This window comes from Conger conger, chromosome 8 (genome assembly GCF_963514075.1).
Source record: "Conger conger chromosome 8, fConCon1.1, whole genome shotgun sequence".
In the NCBI taxonomy this organism is placed as follows: Eukaryota; Metazoa; Chordata; class Actinopteri; order Anguilliformes; family Congridae; genus Conger; species Conger conger.
The window spans coordinates 7,489,892-7,511,625 of record NC_083767.1 but is presented as its reverse complement, the minus strand read 5'-3'; the positions used below and the strand labels follow the sequence as shown (position 1 = coordinate 7,511,625).

Below are 21,734 nucleotides of genomic sequence, written 5' to 3'. Positions count from 1 at the left end.
CTTGCTTGTTTACTCGCTATATTAGTTTCTGTTTGCCAGCCGTACAAACAATATTAAGCTGCTGTTTCGCTGTTATTGTTTGCTGCCACTGTCTTATACCACCCCCACCCCCCACCCCCACACAGACACACACACACACACACACACACACAGACACATATCCCAAGCCAATACTCCTTTGTGGCGCTTTTGAGATTTTCAACTTTTCCCCCTTACAGAAAGTTCTGCACTATTCAACAGCAAGAAATATGTCACTTGGGAAAAAAAAAGAACAAGAAAAAAAAAAAGCAAGAAAAGTATTTATTTTTTTATTTTTGTTTCCGTGGTCGAGCTGTCCACCTACATGTCACCTGTGTTCATGGCTGTCTGCGCAAATCTACATCTTACATTCTTTGCGCTGACTGGGCCTTCTTCCAGTCAGACACCAATCAAAAACAGTTCTTCTTTGGCTTGCTTTTTTTCCCCACACAAACACGTCTGCGTGGTATGCATTTCACCGCTGTCAATAACCTCTGAGCAGTTAGGGTTAGCCGTGAGGGTGCCTTCTCAAAGCCAGAAAGGTGCACGGTTATTGACCCCGCTGGGTAATTCTATAAGCTCGGGGTCCAGGGCTTTGAGAGACAGACACGCACTATTGACTGGCAGTTAGCGCGGGCTGTGGGGTATAGATAAAGTGCACAGGGGAAATTGATTATCTACTGGCGACGTTTGTGAGGTGCTGAAGGGCACGGGGAGGGTCATTCTGCTCCAGAGCAGGTGGCTCCACTCGTAGGGAACGTTGGTTTATTCGGACTCAGAGCGCACTCTGTGTGTGTGTCGTCCCCCCCCCCGGTCACCGGGAAATTCGGAGCGGCATTCCCGTTTGGGAATTCCGAGCTCAGAGAGCGCGCTGGACGTTCCCGGCTGAGGTGCCGGTTTATCCAAGCGTCTGACGGCGGGAGAGGTCATTGTTGTTCGTAAGTGAGTGGATTTCTGCGCGTTCTATGATACTCTGAATTGCAGAGCTTTCGAAATATGAGCAGATTTTCAGAGTGAATTTATGAATGCACTCATACATAGAGGTGATGAGGAAGTGAAGATTCACAGGCTCTGTAATGGGCAGTGAGCTGTCAATCACTGACTTCTCTGAGCCAATCAAAATATTTTGGCCTCCTCAGAAGTACAAGACGATTGGCCCCAGTTACTGTGCCAGTGTTAGAATAGTTTTGGTTTCATTATTCCATCAATTGTGTTTTCCTGGATTAGCGCAGAGAAGTTATGCAATGCTGACATGGCAGAGACTCTTTAGAAACCATAGGCTCTTCAGCAGTATTCAATCAACATTTGTCTTTGGCTGTGGCTTATGAATAAATACATTTCTTCCTCCCACAGATGCAGTTCATTTTATAATTGCTGAACTTGCTCTGCTGTTTTGAATGGAAAAGGAAAACATACAAATCAACAATCTGAGTGTGTACAGCATGCCTTCGAGGCCATGGTCAGGTTTCTAGTGCTGTGTGCAAAAACACAGCATTTTCCCCATAACAATGAAAAATTTAGTTATTTTAAGGAAATGTAGCATCTTTTATAGTCAGGAAATACATGCTAGTGACAGAACGATTCAATAACATGGGGTAGCTTAACCTTAGGTTAACCCTTTGGATTTCTGGGTTTGTGCGTGATTGTTGGCTTGTTTACACGCGTGTGCTTCTTACCGCCCGCGTGTTTATCATTACCGCAGCCGATACCCAGCACGAAGGCATCTTGTTCTGTGGTTTCCTGTAAAAGATCTGTCAGGAGCGTGCGGTAAGATCACGTGTCACCTCCTCGGCCTCCCAGCTTCTGTAATTGACGCTTGTCAACAAAGACGGGCGCGAACACTCGAGGCGCGGGAGACAGCCGGGCTGGCGGGCTTTCGCCACTCCACGCCATTAAGAGTCGCAGACGCACGGGAGACAAAGCTCGCCCTCCACAAACCTTCAACTCCAACGCCACTCTCTGCGTTCGCACTTTGAGACACAAACAGCAGGTTTTTAACACCACCAGCTTACAAAACGTCTTCCTCCATCTGTGTGAAGCATGCCCGTCTGAGTCTGTGAAAAGAAAGGGAAGAAATAATAGTAATAAATCATAATCCCTGCGTGCGCTCTGTCTCTCGATGCTGAAATACAGAATGCAAATGCGTGGTTTCATTAACGAGTTGAACTCAGCCGCAGTAATATTGCAGCTGTGCTAAAAACAGAAGAAGAAGAGAGTAGGAAACAGCTTGTTTCTTTTTCCCAGTCCAGCGTAAGACAGGGCAGGAAATGGTGGCTTTGGCAGGGACTGTAGTTGATCATTTAAAGCCTGTTTTGGAGACTGTGAGAGCAACTTGGACTAAAGGTGGTCAGGTGGCCTTCTTCTCACAGTAAACACACACAGGCGATGTTAGAACAAAAACATGTTCCAAACAGTGCCTCAAATCCGCACTACAGCTGTCCGGCGTCTGACTATTGTCATGTTCCCAGGAGAAACCCAAAACACAGTCCTCCATAACATGCACTTCCTCAGTAATGTGCACAACCTCAGTAACGTGCACAGTCTCCATAACGTGGACAACCTCAGTAACGTGCACATCCTGTGTAACAGACACATCAATGGCTCCCGCTTCCTTGGCTGCATTCCACCAGAAGATCTGCTCAGTCCCTCTCTCGGGCAGACTGGAGGCTCCATGGAGGCCAGGAGTATCTCCCCCCCAAGCGTAACCTCCGCTCCCTGGGTCGATCTGCAGCTGTGAAGGCGCAGTGTGGAGCTCCAGAGCCGGCCGGGGCTCAGCCACACAGGTGTGTGTTTGGAGGGCCTCTTCCAGGCCAGCGGGAAGCGGGATTTAGAGGGGAAGGGGATTCTCCCGTCTTTCCGTCCTGAAGCCATAAAAGACTTCCATAAATAAAGAAGATGAAGCCAAAGGATCTGCAAGGCTGCGGAATCGCGTCTCTAAACCCCGGCTTTACTCAGAGCTGGCACACAGGAGCAGGACGCAGACGGATTTCATCATCGAAGGAGCCGGGAGGCACATTACACACAGAGCAGACAGAGGGACAGGCTTACCACAGTTCAGCCATTATACATTATAGCCATGTATATATATGAAACGTAATAACTGACATTTATCATTTTCATCTATTGTTTCATTGTGTCACAAACAGTTATTCAGTTTATTGTCATCATACAGTATTTTTCACATCTTCTCCATTGTGGAAGTAGTAATAGTAGCGTTAGCATAAGATGTATTAGCATCACTGGTAGTATAAAATAATAATATTAGCGGTAGTGGTGTTCAGTAATAGTGTTAGCATAAGAGGTATTAGCATCGCTAGTAGTATAAAGTAAAAATATTAGCGGTAGTGGTGTTCAGTAATAGTGTTAGCATAAGAGGTATTAGCATCGCTAGTAGTATAAAGTAATACTATTAGCGGTAGTGGTGTTCAGTAATAGTGGTAGCATTAGTGGTATCCTTGTATCAGTTTCTGGATTTCCTCTTTCCACAAAGAGCTTATTTTTCCCTTCTGTAGTCGCCCTGTCAAGCTGTTATATACAGCTCCAAGCTGCACAGTTCAACAAAGATTCCCCTGTATTGTACAGAATTTCCATAGCGTTCTTTTTTTTTCTTTTTTTTTTTTTTTTTTACATAGCAAAGTCAGAAAGTGTGTATAAATATATACCTGCTGTTTTAGCGCTGTCTGGCTTATTTGTTCTGGCTCTCGACTCCTCTTTTCCGAAACTGACAAAAGCGCCCGGAAAAACCCAGCTATTAGAGCGGAGATTTGCACGCTCTCGGAGACGAGCTGCTCTGCGGGCCGCGTTTTCCCTCTCTCCGTCGAGGAGGCGCGAGGTTACACAATGCAGCCGGTCCTCCTCCCTCCCCCCCCGCCAAACGCGCAGATCCCAGGGATATAAATGACTGAATTCATCACCAATTCATCTGGGAGCCTCAGCTATGCGCCGCTGTTTACAGTGGCAGAAAGTTAATATAAATTTTCATCAGAAGGGGAAGTTTACACATATGATTCTATTTGTCCTTCATTATTAGCACCTGAGTCAGGCCGGGAAAGCGTAATTGTCTACAGACACAGGCCAAATAGATGCAAGGGAAAGGCAAATAAGCACACCAAAAATAATTTTATGGTTGTCTGTTACAATCCCCTCCCCGGGATTCTTAATCTAGAAAATCAATAAACAACGCGAGCGAGGCTGCCTCCCGTGTGCAGACCCTGTGTGCAGACCCCGGCCCAGCCCCGCGCACGCACAGAGGGCCATTGTTCCTGCAGGACCTGGGCCATTCTCCACGGAGCCCGCCGCGCATTACACACTCTGTTGATTTATTGAGTTATAAATAAGAATGCTCATTATTCCAATACTCACTCTCTCTCTCTCTCTCTCTCTCTGTCTCTCTTACTCTCTGCCACTGTCTCCTTTTCTATTTCTCTCTTTCTCTCCCTATCCCTATTTTCCTTTCTTTTTCTCTGTGTCTCTCTGCCTCTGTCTCTCTCTCTCTCTCACTCTCTCTCCCTATTTCTTTATCACTTTCTCTCCCTGTCCCTATTTTTCTCTTTCTATATTTCCCCTACTCTCTCTCTCTGTCTCTCTGACTGTCTCTCTCTCCATATTTCTCTCTCTCTCTTTCTCTGTCCTTATGTTTCTCTCTTTCTCCTCTCACTGTCTCAGTTCAATTCAATAATGCTTCATTGGCATGGCTGTGTATAAACAGTATTTTCCAAAGCAATTCACAGTGAAACAATTAACAATGACAAGTGAGACAATATAATTAATACAGTGGAATATAATATCTTTAAAATAATAATAATAATAATAATAATTAATAATACTTTGACAAATAAGTACCCAAAGCCAAACCTACAGCCTACAGACAACCAACAAGTAAAATGAGAACTCTGTGTATGCCCCGCTCAGACAAGAATGAGCCACCTCTCTCTTTCTCTCCCTCTCTGACTCTCTCTCTCCCTCCCCTCTCTCTCTCCTTCTCTCTTTCTCTCTCTCTGTCTCTACCTTTCTCATCTCTCTCTCCCTCTCTCCTCTCTTTCTCTCCCTCTCTCTCTCCCTCTCTCTCTCTCTCCCTCTCTCTCTCTCTCTCTCTCTCTCCCTCTCACTCCATCTCTCTCTCTCTCTCTCTCTCTCTCTCTCTCTCTCTCTCTCTCTCTCTCTCTCTCTCTCTCTCTCTCTCTCTCTCTCTCTCTCTCTCTCTCTCTCTCTCTCTCTCTCTCTCTCTCTCTCTCTCTCTCTCTCTCTCTCTCTCTCTCTCTGGGATCTGGGTTCTGATTCCACAGTAGCCTTTCCTCCCTGTACATACCCAGTGTCTCCTCCAGTCCGGTCGGATAATGAAATACTTTCCACAACTCATTTTATCATTGCACTAGCTGCAATTAGAGAGTAATCTGAGATTCTGTGCTGGATCCCTTTTCCCTCTCACTCTGTGGAAAAGGTCCGGTACTTTCTGCTGAAAAAAGCAGCACATGTGCTTCTCCTGTGTGAAGTGGAAAGCATATTTATACACAGGAAGTACTTCAGGCAGTGAACAGACCTGAGTCACGTGTGTATTTCTGTCATATTTCAGCTACTAATCAATCTCCTGCACTCATGTGAAAAAATGTGTTGTGTTTATTTGTGAAAGTGAGGTTTATTTTTACATTCTAGTTTTTTTGCCGATGTATAAGTACCTTTTAGAGGCTGCTGCAATTCCTACACATTACTGGGTACTTTAAAATGAACAATATTTCTCAATATCCATTCATTTGGAGCAAAATCTTGTGTTTTTTATGACTATGTTCTGGCTAATATGATTTTGTGGCACAAAAATGTTTACTTTACGATGACTTTTGGAAAATGAAAATGACCAAGCCAGGTCAGGACTACTGTATGTTCGTAAACCTGTGGTATGTTCTGGAACTCCATTCCATCTTCCTCAGTCTTGAGTAGACATAGAGAAGAGCTGAAGCTTTTCAGACGTGCCTACACAGACAATCAAGCGATATCATGAATTTAAGAGGCAATGTAAGTAATACATGACATAAATGAAAGGAAGGAATGAAGGAATGTAGGAGGAAATTAAAGGAGCCTTTACGTTCATTTTGCTTTTATCACAGAAGGGGGCAGATGACTGAGTGGCCCCTCTTAGGAGCGAATGACCCAACTTGAACTTTTTGTAGCCTATTACACTAATGGTAAATGGCAGGCATTTATATAGCGCCTTTATCCAAAGCGCTGTACAATTGATGCTTCTCCATTCACCCATTCATACACACACTCACACACCGACGGTAATTGGCTGCCATGCAAGGCGTCCCGACCAGCTCGTCAGGAGCATTTGGGGGTTAGGTGTCTTGCTCAGGGACACTTTGGGGATTGAACCGGTAACCCTCCCGACTGCCAGACGACTGCTCTTACTGTCTGAGCCAATGTCACCCCACAACACAATCGGTTTATATCTGTCGATATATCGGTGCGTGCGTAGCGCTAGCCCTTCGGGCCTATTCAGAGAGAGCTGCGATGGTCCAAGCTAGGTAACCTCTTCCCATCCACACCGATGAACGAAAAAGAGCGAAAAGCCAATGAAAATCCATCAAAGAACGGATGGATTTTGATTGGCTGTCAGTGTTTTGATAAGAAATCGCTCTGAAAGTGATCCCACGATATCGATATTGGTCACGGTGTTTGTCGCTGTAGTTGTGGTGTGGACTCTACTGTTTCAGTCCCTTGAGTCAGGAGGGTTTTTAAAACGGTAGTTTTACAGTCATAGTTGCTGCTGGCTGTGGTTCTTGCGAGTGGACAGGCCTGAGGTGGTCCGGACAGTGGCCCAGGAGGTTCTGGGACTGAGGCTCAGTGGGACAGCCGGGTCTGGAGCAGAGCCAGGATCCCATCCCACTACCTGTACTCTTCACTCATCCTCTCTTTACCACGAATAACCGTTCACTGTGAGTCACGCGTTCTCTCAGATCTACAACACACTGCCCTAGTCTCTGTGTGTCATTCTTTCTCTTTCTTTCTGTCTTTATTTTTATATTTCTTTACTTTTCTTCCTCTCTCTCTCATTCTTTCATTCATCGTGTCTTTCATTGTTTCGTTCCTTCGTTCCTGGGCGATGGCTCCGTAAGAAGACGTGTGTATTTCCGCATGGGGCTGTGCACCGAGGCATCATGGGAGTGTGTGTTTGTTTACTTCACGCCTGGCCATAGCGCCTTTCTCCAGCGCTGGTGTGTGCGTGTCGCTAACCCTGCGGAACGTAATGTAATTGTACTTTAATAGCACGTTAATAATGCGTTCATTATGGGAAATAGGATCAGCGTTGTCTCAGCCTTCAGAATAAGGCTCATTACAAAGGGTTTCCTCCCACCAAACAATTACGCCGGTCTGAAGGCGTCTGAAGGCTGCCATTGCCTGATTAGCGAGCAGTGGCTCTTCCTCGTTGTGTTATAACATTCATTTTTAATGGAAGATTTTCACATCTCTTGTGCTTTTCGGTCACATTCAGTTGTGATTAAAAAGTTTACCGGGCGAAAACAAGGGCCGAAAGGCAGTGTGACCTCCTCCAGAGGTTTGTTTCCGATTTCATCTGGCTTTGCTGAGGAGCCTGTAACTTCCTAATTAAACCGCACGCTGCTAAGGATTTCATGTTGTATTTTTTATTTTTTTTCTCCCTCGCTCTCGCGGCGTAAGAGCGTCTTTTTAAAAAGGTGCGTAGTAATTGCACCGGCCCGTTCCCGTATTCATAAATGTAGATTTAAACACCAGGTAGGGAGAAGGAACACTCGGGAGCGCCTGGCTTTTTTCCCCCCTCCGTCTGTCTTTTTTCCCTCCTTCCCCCTCAGCGCTCAGCCATTAGCGTCAGACGGGAGTGCTGGTGTAAACAGGGCCGGTTTCTGGGCGCGCTGCGTAATGGCCGCCCGTATCGTTTTTCCTCTGACCCCGCTATCTGCAACCAATTACAGCGGATCCATTTGGGCTGAATCTATTTTCATAAGAAGGGCCCGAGTCGCGGTGTTGTTCCTGAGCGATGAATATCAACATCAAATATGCTTCTGAGTGGCCTTGTTATTTATGTTAGAGGGAGAGGGGTTTTTTTTGCGCCCACCGCACGCCGCTGTTTGCGCGCGTAGGGTATTAATAGGACGAGATGTCATTCCTTCTCGTTTGAAGGTTCCAGGCAACCGGGGTTAAATGGATGCGTTCTTTGTGTTTTGGCGGCGCGTAGCTTGGCAACAAAAGTTGCGATGAAAGTTTGTCGACCTCCTCTTGTCCTTCCGCGGGTAAATAGGGTAGACGACTGCACAAGTGCCTGTGGAGCTGGAGAAGGCAGCCGCTGTGTAAACATTTTAAAAAGTGTGGGTTTTTTAAAAGAAGGAGAAGCCATTTAAACATTGTTTCTTTTTTTAAATGCTGTCCCATTACTTTCCACAGATTTCTGATCACTCCAGTGGACCGCGATTCTGTTAATGATGATAAATGGTGTGTTGGCTGCTCGTGTTTCCAGAGATTAGCATGTATCCTGACTGAGACCCTATGCAGAAAAATGTTAAATCAACTCTCAAAGACCCCATTGCTCTCATATAATCTCCATGACAGTCGTATTAACGCTGAATATTTTATTGACATGTGGCTTTTCTTTTTTTATTTTACATTGGCCTTCACTTCCTATAGAGGTGGTGTTCTACTGTATAATTTATCTGACTTGAACACTTTAAATTAATCAAAGATAATAGTTATGAGAATATTTGTAACTTTCCATTTTTAACAACCAGATAAATATGGAGTTGAATATAATGGCATATAAAGGATTTCATTAAAAATGCTTTGGGAAAAGAGTATTTCACTACTGAAGATTAGCTCCCAAATTAGCAATTATGCATAATCTTCTAAAACAATTTTTCATAACATTTTAAAAGTGGTATAATTTCAGTCACAAATGTTTTACTAAACATGGATCGCGTTCATTGATGTGTGACATACTGTTTTTAAGAATGGTGTTTAGACCAATGGGAATAGGTTGCACTGTTTAAGGTATGAATTATCAACAGAATCAAGACAGAGAGTGGTTTCACAGTTCCATAATTACTGTCATCGTCAGTGCAAGCTTCTGTATTTTTGTTTTGCATTAACAGCTTGTATTTTTTTTAGCAAACTGAAATGTTTTGTTTGTACATCTGTGGTTATGTTTAGCTTAGTTCTTGCAACCTGTCTTCATTTTTCTCTCTCTGACAATAGGGACTCCAAATGATTTCACCCAGAACCAACTGCTGTTTTTCTTTTTACTCTACAATGTGCTCAAATAATTTCATGACTCATTTAGATCATTTAGAAAACAAATGATTAAAATTGTCCTGTAATTATTCAAAGCCGTTCCCATCATGTCATGTGCATTTTTTTAAAACACGGTAATTGCCGCTAACGGCGAACAGGGTCCGGCTCCTACTCTTTGTGCGGTTCTTTTTCCTTCAAAACAAAGAGACTGATGGAAACAGACATTACGGCTCTTTGCTCTGTAAAATACTGTCGAACAATTTACCAAAAGGCAGGGAGCTATTTTATCCGCAGTCAGAATGGTTAGAATTGGCGTGCCGTGACAGATGAACGCTGAACTAAACACCTGTAATTTTGACAGTAGCTGGCAGTTAAAGCGGAATGCGTTTGCATGAACAGGTGAGTTTATTTGCGGCCCTGCTTCTAGAAGTGGCGTGGGGTGTTAAATGCACACGTTTAGGAGAAGCCACCGGGTTCAATCGCACGTCTTTCACAGTGGCAGAGTAATTCACCGAAAGCGTCTTCTGCAGGATTGCCTGTCTCGGGTTCATCAGAGACAGAATTTTCATGTGATGAACTTGCACAGTACATCTGACAATCTGGCTCCATGCATCTCACAAGACCAGCTGTATCTACATACAGTCACATAAGCCAATCCTAGCCATCCTAGCTACTTAGGAGCAGTGGGCAGCCACAGTGCGGCACCTGGGGACCAACTCCAGTTCTGAGTCTGGCGTAAAACCCAGCCATGACCAGCTTGAAATGACAAGCGACCAGATGTTTCAAAACATAGCTTGAGCTGGTCAAACCATGTTGAGTATGGCGCTGGTCTAAACAGGTCAACCAGTTGCCAGCTGTTTCAGCTGCCTCGGTCAAGGGCAACGGCAGGAGTATGTACCTAACCTGACATGCATGTCTTTCAGTTGCGTATGGGTTGGTATATAATTATGACCAACTGGCTCCATATCTCCATATCTGTGACTTCAGAGCTTACGTGCCGATCCTGTACCTCTCTCCCACTGTCCCACCGAGTTTCAGCTTCCCTCTACTGTCATTCGAGAGTGAACGATGTGTCTGTATTTAAATAGAAACATTCCAGTACATTAGTTATCTAGCTGATGGTTTTATCCAAAGTGACTTACAGTTGATTAGACTAAGCAGGAGCAACGTGGGGTTAAGGGCCTTGCTCATGGGTCCAACAGCTGTACGGATCTTATCGTGGCTACACCGGGGATTGAACCAGCAACCTTCCGGGTCCCAGTTATGCACCTTAGCCACTCAGCTCAGTGCTGCTCCATGACAGGAAACAGTTGTCTGAAGTTGTTAGCCAGGCAACCTTTCTCCAGATAAGGTTTGATAGTTTGAAGCTGTGTCTGTGTTAGGCCTTGAGCACTTGAGGAGAAAGTAAGGGGGCGGGGAGAGAGAGAAAGACTGAGAAAAAGGCTGCGAAACAGAAATCGTTTTGTTGTGATGCTGTATTGAGTGGATTTATGTTGTCGCTGTCTGTTCCAGCATAATAATTGCTGCTAATAGGTGATTGATTTTGTTGCTGCAGGCAAATCAAACTTGTTGAAATTGGTGAGCAGCTATTGAACGTGTCATCATGTGATTAATATGGGGGGGGGGGGGGTGATTTCATTGGTATCTCCTGTCCTGTGACATTCCAGATGTGAATATCAAATATCAAACAGCATTGCTAAGAAAGGTAGCAGAACTAGGTGTTAACTGAAGTTAGCACAAGCAAATGTTTGCTAACCAGCCACTGAATTTGCCTGTTGCCTGTGTAGTTTGGCAGTCAGCAAATGCACCAATGCATTGGCAGAACCCTCTGTTCCTGGCCTTACAAGCAATGAGATATAACAATGATATATAATTATACAACAATAACAGTAAAGATGCAAGAGTGCCTGGCCGCTCAGTGAAGTTAGCCCCAGACACAGTAGCCCCGTGTCTGTGCTGAATGTGGATATTGTTAACAGTGGAAAAAACCAACTTACTCACAACTTAGACTAGTTCCTGCCGTTGTTTAGTCTTAAAAGCAGGAGCGAGGTGTGCTGCGTCTCTTGTTCTTGTGAATGGTGCTCTAGCTCTCTCGCGGGCCACAAGAATCAGGTGTGAACCGACCGTCAGTCATCCTGCTTTTGAAACCCTGGGCTAGTACGCGTACTTGTGTCTGAAGCAACATAGTCACAAGAATGTGTGTGTACATGTATGCACTTGTGCTTCTGTGGCACGAGTGTGTGTGTGTGTGTGTGTGTGTGCGTGGGCATGCACACATGCGTGTGTGTCTGTGTGTGTTTGTGCACATGCATATTTTTGTGTGTGTGTGTATGTATGCGTGCACCTGTGTGTGTTTGTGAGCATGCATGCGTATGTATGTCTGTGTGTGTATCCATATGTATGCATGCACACGTGTGTACTCCTGTGTGTGTGTGTGCGTGTGTGTGTGCATGCGTGTGTGTGTGTGTGTGTGTGTGTGTGTACGAGCGTGTGTCTCCGTGTCTCCGTATGTTTCCCCTGAATCTCCTGAAGCTAAAGCCGTGCCCTCCACAGCGGTAGCCGATCCCTTTTCTGGGGAGACAAATCAATGTTGTTAGGACACAGTGGCACTGCACTGGGCTTGTTTACTGTGGTTTCCAGTGTCTCCCAGCCTCCGCTGGAGCCAGGCTGTGGCAGGCCTCTCTCTGCCTTTTCATAATTGATCAGGGGATGGCTTCCTTCCCTGAGGGTTAAGACGTGGCAACTTTTTTCTGTTTGCTCAGCATCTCAATGCTCTAGTTCAAACAGTGTTCACACCAGCTGGTAGTGTAGTGCCATATGCACAGCCTGTCAAAAGGAACCGTTGCCATGGAGACCGGCGCGCAGCGGAAAAACACAACCCCTTGATTCTCAGAGAAAAAGTGTCTTCCCTCTGTCTGAAGTGGTTTCTTCTTCTTCTTCCTCACAAAAAAACAGTAAAGTTTTTTGTTTTTTTACATTTGTCATTTCTACATCCGCTGTGTGTGTGTGTGTGTGTGTGTGTGTCTGTGCTTTTTGAAGGGAGTATGCCCAGCTTGTGCTGAATATATTCCATCTTATTTTAGTTTGTTTGTGGCAAGCTCTATGAAGTGTGGTAGCTGTGGCTTTATTGTGTTCCTGTTGTGCAGCTGTGGTGTGGTATAAGGTGCACATTTCTTTTTCTTTCAGACAAGAATGAGCCACCTCTCTCTTTCTCTCCCTCTCTGACTCTCTCTCTCCCTCCCTCTCTCTCTCCTTCTCTCTTTCTCTCTCTCTCTGTCTCTACCTTTCTCATCTCTCTCTCCCTCTCTCCTCTCTTTCTCTCCCTCTGTCTCTACCGCTGCCTCTCTCTCTCCCTCTCTCTCTCTCTCTCTCTCCCTCTCCCTCTCTCTCTCTCCATCTCTCTCTCTCTCTCTCGCACTCTCTTTAGGTTTGGTTTATGGCGGCCTCGCACTTACTGTAAGCATTGCTGCCCGTTTTCTGCCGGTGCTTACCAGTCTGAAATAATGGGCTGAGTTGCGTGACGGTTTCCCTTCATGTGGATTAAGAGCCTGCAGGGGAGAGGGGTGAGGAGCTGAACGCAGGCTTCAGAAAGGCGCGGAGACTCCCACTGCAGCCGCGAACGGCTTCGCAAAACTAAAACCGCCACCACGCTCGATCGCTGACTCACCGCTTTCAGCCAATCACTGTCGTCCCTGCCGACAGCCCAAACTTTTTTAAATTGGTTCAGACATGTCATTGATTGACGGGTCGTCGCTGCCCCTCCCACTTTGAGGCTCCTGACACCTTGTTCTCTCGACAATAGGAGTCGGTCCCCGGGGGACAGCGAGAGTGAAGGACGGGTACTGGGGGCGGTGGAAAAACAGATAAATGCACTTCCCGTGTGAGGAGTGATGTGTTGTATTAGCCAGGCGTTGTTGTGTAATATGACGGATAAGTGTTAAAGTGGCGATACTTCCATCTTCCAGTTTTGGTGGATTTGGAGATATATGTGGTGACTGATGGTCTCAAAAGTTTGTTTTTAGGATCCGAATACCAGAGTTTGATTCAAAATGAAACTATTACTAGGAGCACGACGAGTACTTATTTTCCTTTGTCTGACACAGTAATATTGAGCAACATATCAACCCTAATTTTTTGGCTTGCTCTTTCGCATGTGTGTGCATCATGTGGAAAGACCACTGGAAAACAGCATATAGAGGAGCAATGTGAGAACACCAATACGTTGAGCTGCTATTGCTGCACATATGTTATCGTGAGAACGTATGAAATATGTTGTTTTTTAATAAGGGAGTGACACTTTAAAACCCCGGAGAAAGCCAGATGCCGTCCTGGAAGTGTATCCGTAAAGGTCTGGAGCGGGGATCATTTTCAGGCCGCGTGGGGCTCTCTGAGCTTTTCCTGTATGGATTATGGATTACGATATTGCGGTGTTACGGTGCGTTACACTGTTTACCCTGCCGCCATCGACTGGCCACTATCACAATCACAGCCCTCACCCAGCCAATAAAACAAACACACATCCCTGCAGGAGGCTGAGGAGACGGCCTTTCCATAACAGACTCGGATTCTGTCCACACCCATTAACATCCGACGGTACGAGGCGGAGAACACCACGCGCCTTTCACCCGTTTTGGTCAATACGAAGAATTGATATTGACCGTTGTACATTTTTGGGGTATTTAAGCAGTTGTAATTATGATTGACTCGAGCTCTCAGCTAATTATGTTGTGGATCAGAAAGTCTTAGAAACGGTTCACTCGGTGGTGCCTAAAATAAGCAGCGGGCGATTCTCCGTGTTGTTGTTTTTAGCTGGTAGGTAAACAGCAGTGGGACATTTTGGCACAGAAAGCAGGTCGCCCGGGGGTTTAGCTCCTGTCTCTGAGAGTGGAGCGCACAGCTCTCTAAATCCCCGCTCCCTGCTTCATTTGCTGTCTAAGGTAATCTGATGTTGATTTGTCTAATTTAATTACAGCTTCTAGTAACACTTCACATCTTTGCTTCTGCCTCAAATTGATATTATGAATATGCAAATGGGCTGGTAATTTGGAGAGAAGTGGGCATTTGAGGAAAGCGAGCACTAGACAGGTCAATTCCACTGCTGATGCACACATGACTGGCTCCCTGTGAGAGGCATGTGGACCAGCTGCCTCTCTATCTTATGACTGTACATTATTCATGAAGTCTGTTTTTCTTCTATATTATTATTATTATTAATCGTAGTAGTAGTAGTAGTAGTAGTAGTATTAGCAGCAGTAGTAGTAGGCCTAGCAGTAGAAGTACAATCCATAGATTTTTATTAAGCTTGTTAAAGACTATATTATTATTATTATTATTAGTAGTAGTAGTAGTAGTAGTAGTAGTAGTAGTAGTAGTACAATCCATGTTGTTACGCTTGTTGAAGTGTATGTATTATTATTAGTTTGCTCTGTAACATTTTAAGGGTGGGCAGTGCTATGTTGTGCTGAAGGATCCAGAGCTTATCCTCACCCCTCTCTCCTCTCTCTCTCCCTCTCCCTCACCCCGCTCTCCTCTCTCTCCTCTCAGGCTCTTCAGACTGCCCGACAGTTGCTCCTCCAGCAGAGCAGCGGCCTCAAATCTCCAAAGAACAACGACAAACAGCGTCCGCTGCAGGTGAGCCATGTGTATCACGCGTGTGACACGCGTGTGTCCGTCCCCCGCCTCACTCCGGTCCGGCTCGCATGCGTTTGGTTTTGGCTACTTCATTTCGAGCCTGTCGCCCCACTCTGTTCTGGGCGAGCGGATGACATTACCACGACGGGCAGCGGACCCTCTTGAGAGGCTACGGACTGGCTGGTGTTTTTACACAGTTTTTGTGTTTTTGAGACGTTTCTGGCAGCCAGCCTGACTGCTTTCCCATCCTCTCCAAAATAAACGGAGCCTCTGTGTCAGTAAGGTGTCCCACTGCTCCTTAAAGCCCTTACAACCCTCGTGAACCCCTTCCACAAGCCCCCTAAAACCCCCCTCATTACCTCCCTGACCCTCTATAGCCCTGGACAGCCCCTATAAACCACACACCGCCCCAAACTATACACACGACCACGTGCCACTGCGCCAACTCTCAGTCCTCCACCCGCCCCAGCATTCCACACGCTACCCGGCTTTCTGACATCTGATCCTCATCATCCCATCAGCTGTGCTAGCTACGCTAAATGTGCTAGCTATGCTAACTTCCCTAGCTGTGCCAGCTATGCTAATTGCGTTAGCTGTGCTAACTACACTAACTGTGCTAGCTATGCTAACTTCGCTAACTGTGCTAGCTATGCTAACTGCGCTAGCTACGCTAACTGTGCTAGCTACGCTCACTGAGCTTGCAGGCCTCAGTAGCATCAGTTTGTGAAATTCCGCTGTGTGTCGACAGCAGTGCCTTGGCTGGATGTAGCTCTTGGGTCCGATGGATGGGCCACGTTTTATCCTGTCATATTACGATGTGGCATGTTGGAACAAACGCAGGCACATTAGGCCTTTCTATTGTATATAGGGCATTAGCGCGTGTGGTTTTGTCTGTGCGTTTGATGGACATTCTTTAGCTTGTTTGTTTTAGCTTTCTGTCTGAAAGCCTCTGACAGCCCGAAGCCTTGAGCGTCCTCTGGCTGCTGCCGGTGGAGGAGACGTGTTGTACTGTGCTCCTGTGTGAGACGTGCTGAACGTGCCGTGCCTGCAGTCACTCCGGGTCTCATTCTATCTGCATCTGAAAGCTAAGCGTGTTTCCACAGGAATTCTGTTTTCACAGTGTGAATTATTATTTCAGAGGCAGCGAAATGTCAGAGGGTTAGTGCGTTCACTGAGGCCATGGAAGTGTCTGGAACAGTCCTTGGAACAGCATGTGCATTGTAGACAGGTAGCAAAGAGATATGTTTGTTGATATAAGCCATACCCCGTGAACACAGGGTCTTGTGTGTGGGTCTGCATGTGTGTCTGCTTGTGTGTGTGTCTGTCAGTGTGTGTGTATGTGTGTGTGCGAATGTGCACACGTGTGTGCGTGTATCTGATATGTGTTTGTGTGTGTGTCTGTCAGTGTGTGTGTCTGCATGTCTGCATGTGTGTATGGGTGTGCGTGTTTGTATGTGCATGTGTGCAAGTCTGTGTGTGTGTGTGTGTGTGTGTATGTGTCTGTCATTGTGTCTTTTGTGTGTGTGTGTGTATGTGTGTATCCGATATTTGTGTGTGTGTCTGCATGTGTGTATGGACGTGTGTGTGTGTGTCTGCATGTCTGCGAGTCTGTGTGTGTGTCTGTCATTGTGTGTGTGTGTGTATATGATATGTGTGTGTGTGTGTGTGTCTGCGTGTCTGCATGTGTGTATGGGTGTGCGTGTGTGTGTGTGTGCTCCTGCAATTGTGCAAATATGAATGCGCGCATTCCACCCAGTGTGAAAGTGTTTTCTTGTATCTGCCTTGAATAGCAGCCTGTATAATTTATGAAATATATTTCTCATTTATTAGTTCCACTGAAGTACAAGAGTATATTAATCTGAAGAATGCTCTGTTGAAAGGGAGCTAATTCTGTCTAGCTAATTCTTTTGTGTCTGGCTGTCAGTTTATCTCATCAAGTATAATTTGCCGTATTGATTTTTCATACAATGGCGTCTTTATTTGCTTGTCAGTGGTGTGGATAAGGTCACGTCCATGGCACTTAAAACGCATTCCTCTCCTGACCCTGTTCACCAGACGATTTTCCCCCCAGATACCGCACAAAAAAACGCCAAAAAACAACAATGCCTTCTGTTGTAAGATCTCTTCAGCTGCTTCTGATAATGTCAACAATTAAAATATTTTCAGCTTTTTATTTTTAGGTTTAAATTGCAGTGTGAGAGCCACTCTGCTCTCCGTTAATAAGTGCTATCAAGGCGCAGTAGGTTACCTCATTAGTGCTCTGTGCATTTAATTACACAAGAGGAAATTGGAGTTAACCTCATCGTTAATATTTTCACAGAGTATTACAATGACGACACCTTCAATTGGAGTCGCACCCCTGTGTACCTAATTATGCATCGGAGCGAGATAGGGTTTTCAGGCCACCGCCATGACTTCCATTAAGTAGTTTAGATTGCTTTATTTCCGATCATGTAAATTACTTGTTTAAAAATGGAAATATTAGTAGTCGGCGTGCTATTGCGATGTGGAAATGTTGGCTTTGATATTTGTGCCATCTTCAGGTAAAGTCTCACACCGATCTGAAGGCTAGGCCACGTTCCGGTTTGCTACACACTTTTTTTATTTTTTTTATTAGTCATTCATATAAACAGGTGGTCTAATAGAGATGAAAATATCTTTCAGGAGACAGCTGTTACAGCAAAAACAGACAGACGCTTCCCACCCCTGACTGCTAATTTAGCATTAACACTAGCGAACAATCAAACATTCCAGGTTAAAGAGTAAAAAGTTTTTTCAAGATTTGTTTCCTAAAATACCTTTTTTTCTTTCCAAGAGAATAGATGTGTTTCTTTGCTGATAGAAATGAATTTACAGCCACGCAGTATATTTCTGTGACTTCTGTGGGCATTTGGGCTGGTTTTGTGAAGCTGAAGCAGTCTTAAAGCCGGCCGGGCCGCTGTTTTAAACGGACAGGAATGACACGGCACAGTTTCTGACGATGCAGAGCCTGTAAGCAGGCGTGTGTCGCTTTCTCAAACCCTCCTGCTTTAATGGAGGAATGGAGGCAAAAAATACTATGCATGTTTTTCCCCGGTAAGTCAAATAAACAAGGCAGACAATATTGGGTGACTGCCATTACAAATGTGTCCATGGTATTCCGCGTTATTCCATGTTATTCCAATTCAGGCTTCCCCCCTCTATTCCCAGTGTTTCCCAAATGCGCCAGACAGACTGGCGGGAAGATGAGGAACAGAGCCGATAACAGGAGACTCTGAGGATGTGTCCTCCGTGTCATAACGTGCAGACCGTGGTAGCCCACAGGAGCGAGTGTGCGCGGCAGCTGCTGTTTGTAGCCGGAGTTTTTCCCAGCTCAACTCCGTCTTCAGGTCAGGGACGTGACGTGGGGAAGACATCTGCATCTGCAGAGATAGCAGCTCAAAGAACAGCAGCGCACCGTACCTGCAATGACCTCGCCGATCGATCGTAAACAAAGGCTCCTTCTGTTGGAATCCCGTTGAGGAACAGGCTGTCTCTGCCGGTGCAGATTTAGTTGCATCATACGGAGTAATTAGGATACCAAGCACTACGGAGGAACGGGTTCTCTGTTGTTATTGTTCAGAGTCATTCCAGGGGCCTGTATCACAAAGCAGGATTACTGAGTTCCCTGGAGCTGAAACTTTACTGCAGTCTATGTTCCAGATTTGGGAAGGACAGTTATTCAGCTAATTCAGAGTTCCTGCTTTGTACTTGTTGTACTTACTTAAAAATGAAGATTTCCCCCATTTAAAAGATGTCAGCACCAGTCCGGATGAAGATCCTGTACAGGACAGGATGTTGGGAGCTTTTTGCCATTCCAAATTTGGGGAGTAAAGGGAAGTCCTGAAATGAGACTGTAATGGCTGCTGGGTGTTGAGTTCATTTTGCCCTGAAAAGTCACTGAAAGAAATCTGTATTGGAAAAAATTTCATATAAATGATAATACATTTTTTTTATAAACGTCACACTACTGCGATTGTGAGCTTAGCATTGGTCACAATTTAAATGATATCAGCTTTGCTATTGCTTAGTCATTGATCTTTCATCTTCGACTAATCCGTGAGGTCAGCGCTAATGATGCTAGCCTGAGGGATTTCTGCTTGCAGTTTTATTTATAAGTATCAGTGAGGTCGCAACCCCAGCCACCTTACTCAACTGGTTAAGTGCGCGGGGGGTGTGTATCGATTGTAGTATGATGCATAAGTAATGTTTTTGGTGCTGGAAGGGGAATGTGTGTTTGTCTCTGCTGTAAAATAGATGTGAATGCAGCTGAAACGCTTTACTGCACCTCGGCATTGCCACGGTGGGATCTGCTGTAAAATAGATGTGAATGCAGCTGAAACGCTTTACTGCACCTCGGCATTGCCACGGTGGGATCTGCTGTAAAATAGATGTGAATGCAGCTGAAACGCTTTACTGCAACTTGGCATTGCCACAGTGTTTAAAAAATGTTTGCTGTATGTACAGCACATGTGAGTCGACTCAGAAACCTACTGCCACATGACCACATGTGTGCTTCTAATAACACCAGAGGACTGTAATTATTGCCTTGTTGCATTCACTCCCTTTATGCAATCCTTCTGTTACCATTATGAATCGATACAAAGTGAGGCCTGTCAGTAGGGTCCAGTGGCTTTATTATACGTTATAATGTGTTTGTTTATTTTTAACATATTCACATTGTCTGATTTCCTGTTTCCTATAACCAACCAAGGTACCTTTCAGAACACATGCAGTCTATCAATGCCAGTTAGTTAATTTAATTTTAATTTATCACATATACATATATACGTATTGTATTTAAATGCATTCTAACCAGCACATAGTAATGTAGGTGCCCTACTTAGAAAATCTGAGCTAATACTGTCTGAGGGGAAGACTGATTACTCCCATCAGGCCTGACAACTTATAACAGTCTTTGATGTAAATCTAGTTAACTTAACATAAGCACATCACCGTCAGCCAGCCGATGTTACTGTCACTGTGCACGGGCAGAGTTGTCTCACAGAGACACCTGGTGAGGCCCATTGTTTTAACCGCCGAGATGAGCTGGCTGATGTTTCCCGCCAAAAGAGCCCTGCTTACCGGGGTTATCAAGCTGCTGTGTTAGCGCTGGGAACGGGGTTTACACGGCCATTTTCCATCCCGCTCAAAACTGCTTATATACAGCAGATTATTGGCAGAGGTGGCCTAAAATAACGTACAGCCCGAGTTAGCTACATTCCTGGACGGCACACTTCCACAGATTCCAAATGTGGTTTCCATATGTCCCAGCCCGTGGCCACCACATGTAGTAACGTGGTATCTGTGTGTGTGTGTATCACTCTACTTGTGGTTAAAGCCAACTTCCCCTCTGTTTAAAAAAATAAAAAATAAAAAAAGTAACATGTAAATATTAGTCGCTGTGTTGATTTAATATCTCGTCAGTGGAGTTGGGAAACAGCCGGGGCGGTTTAAACAGAGCATGAAGACGCCGGCGATGTCTCCGCGTTTTTATAGCGCTGGAGACGGCGGAGGAAATCGCCCGTAGATCGCGCGGCCGCAGACGACGTTGTACACAGGCATCCGGAGTGGCCGAGCTTTCAGCTTTAATTACGCACAGCATTAGCATCTAAAGGCTTTCACTCCGCTAATTCCACCTCGCCGTCCGCGGCGGCGTCCACGCTGCCTGCCGTGTTTGCGTAATGTGACAGGGCTATTATTACACAATAAACCCGGGGGAGGCGGCCGTAAAAGCCTGTTTCTCCCCTTAAACCCCTCCGCCATCACCGCCTGCCCGCGGGGGCATTCCCCAGGTGCACCACAGCCCCGCGTCCTGCCCATATCTCGCACGCCGACATTTAAAACAAACGCAATACAGAGAGAAAAAGACATAAAAACAACTTCTGCACAATCCCGGGAGTGCAAGAGAGAGAGAAGGAGAAAGAAGGAGAGGGAGGATATTGTGAGATAGAGATTGCAGAAAAATTGGCTATGAATTTTGTGTCAGTTATCACAAGTGACTGGCTATGAATTGTGTGTCAGTTATCACAAGTGACTGGCTATGAATTGTGTCTCAGTTATCACAAATGACTGGCTATGAATTGTGTGTCAGTTATCACAAGTGACTGGCTATGAATTGTGTCTCAGTTATCACAAATGACTGGCTATGAATTGTGTGTTAGTTATCACAACTGACTGGCCATGAATTGTGTCTCTTATCAGAAATGACTGGCTATGAATTGTGTCCGTTATCACATCTGACTAGCTGTGCATAATGTTGATTAAATTGTACCTTACTGCAGTGGGCATGTGTGAACAGGATATACAGTAAGAACTGGAGCCGTTTGGTAGCTGGAGTATATATCATGCTTGCCAGCAGTAGCCGAGGTCATTATGAGCTAACTTAGCATCCTTGTTGATTATCGCCATTACCCGGTTTGTAGAGCACGCTGAGCTGTAAAAATAATGGGTTTACTGTAACTGCGTAATCATTTAGGCTGTGAATACTGGCTTCTCATGCTGCAAGGCCATGAATCAAAACAATAAATTAAACGTCCCGACTCTGGAATTTGAGCAAGAACCAAATTAAGAGCATTCTGCGTAATAAACTGTGCTCTTAGTCACAGGAATCTATCCCATGGTGCCGTGCAGCGAGAGGCATCGCTCGCCGCGCCGTCCCGGGAGCTGTTGGCTAGCAACACATTTCAGGTTCACTAATAAACATGGAAAATGGCATGCACAGTGAATTTGGAGTTAATAAGCCGTAGCGTTTTATTTTAAACCGTTGCAGATCGTCCTATTAAAAATAAGAGGCAGCAATTCACCTTTTCAGC

General features: G+C 45.3%; 1 protein-coding gene across 1 annotated transcript in view; it reads left to right on the top strand.

The window, feature by feature from the left end:
* The window catches only part of LOC133134809 (forkhead box protein P2-like), a 139,266-nt gene that overhangs the window by 67,147 nt on the left and 50,385 nt on the right, over nucleotides 1–21,734 (top strand). Inside the window, 1 exon segment of the mRNA XM_061251241.1 lies at nucleotides 14,815–14,901. Coding sequence (XP_061107225.1) covers nucleotides 14,815–14,901 — 87 coding nt within the window.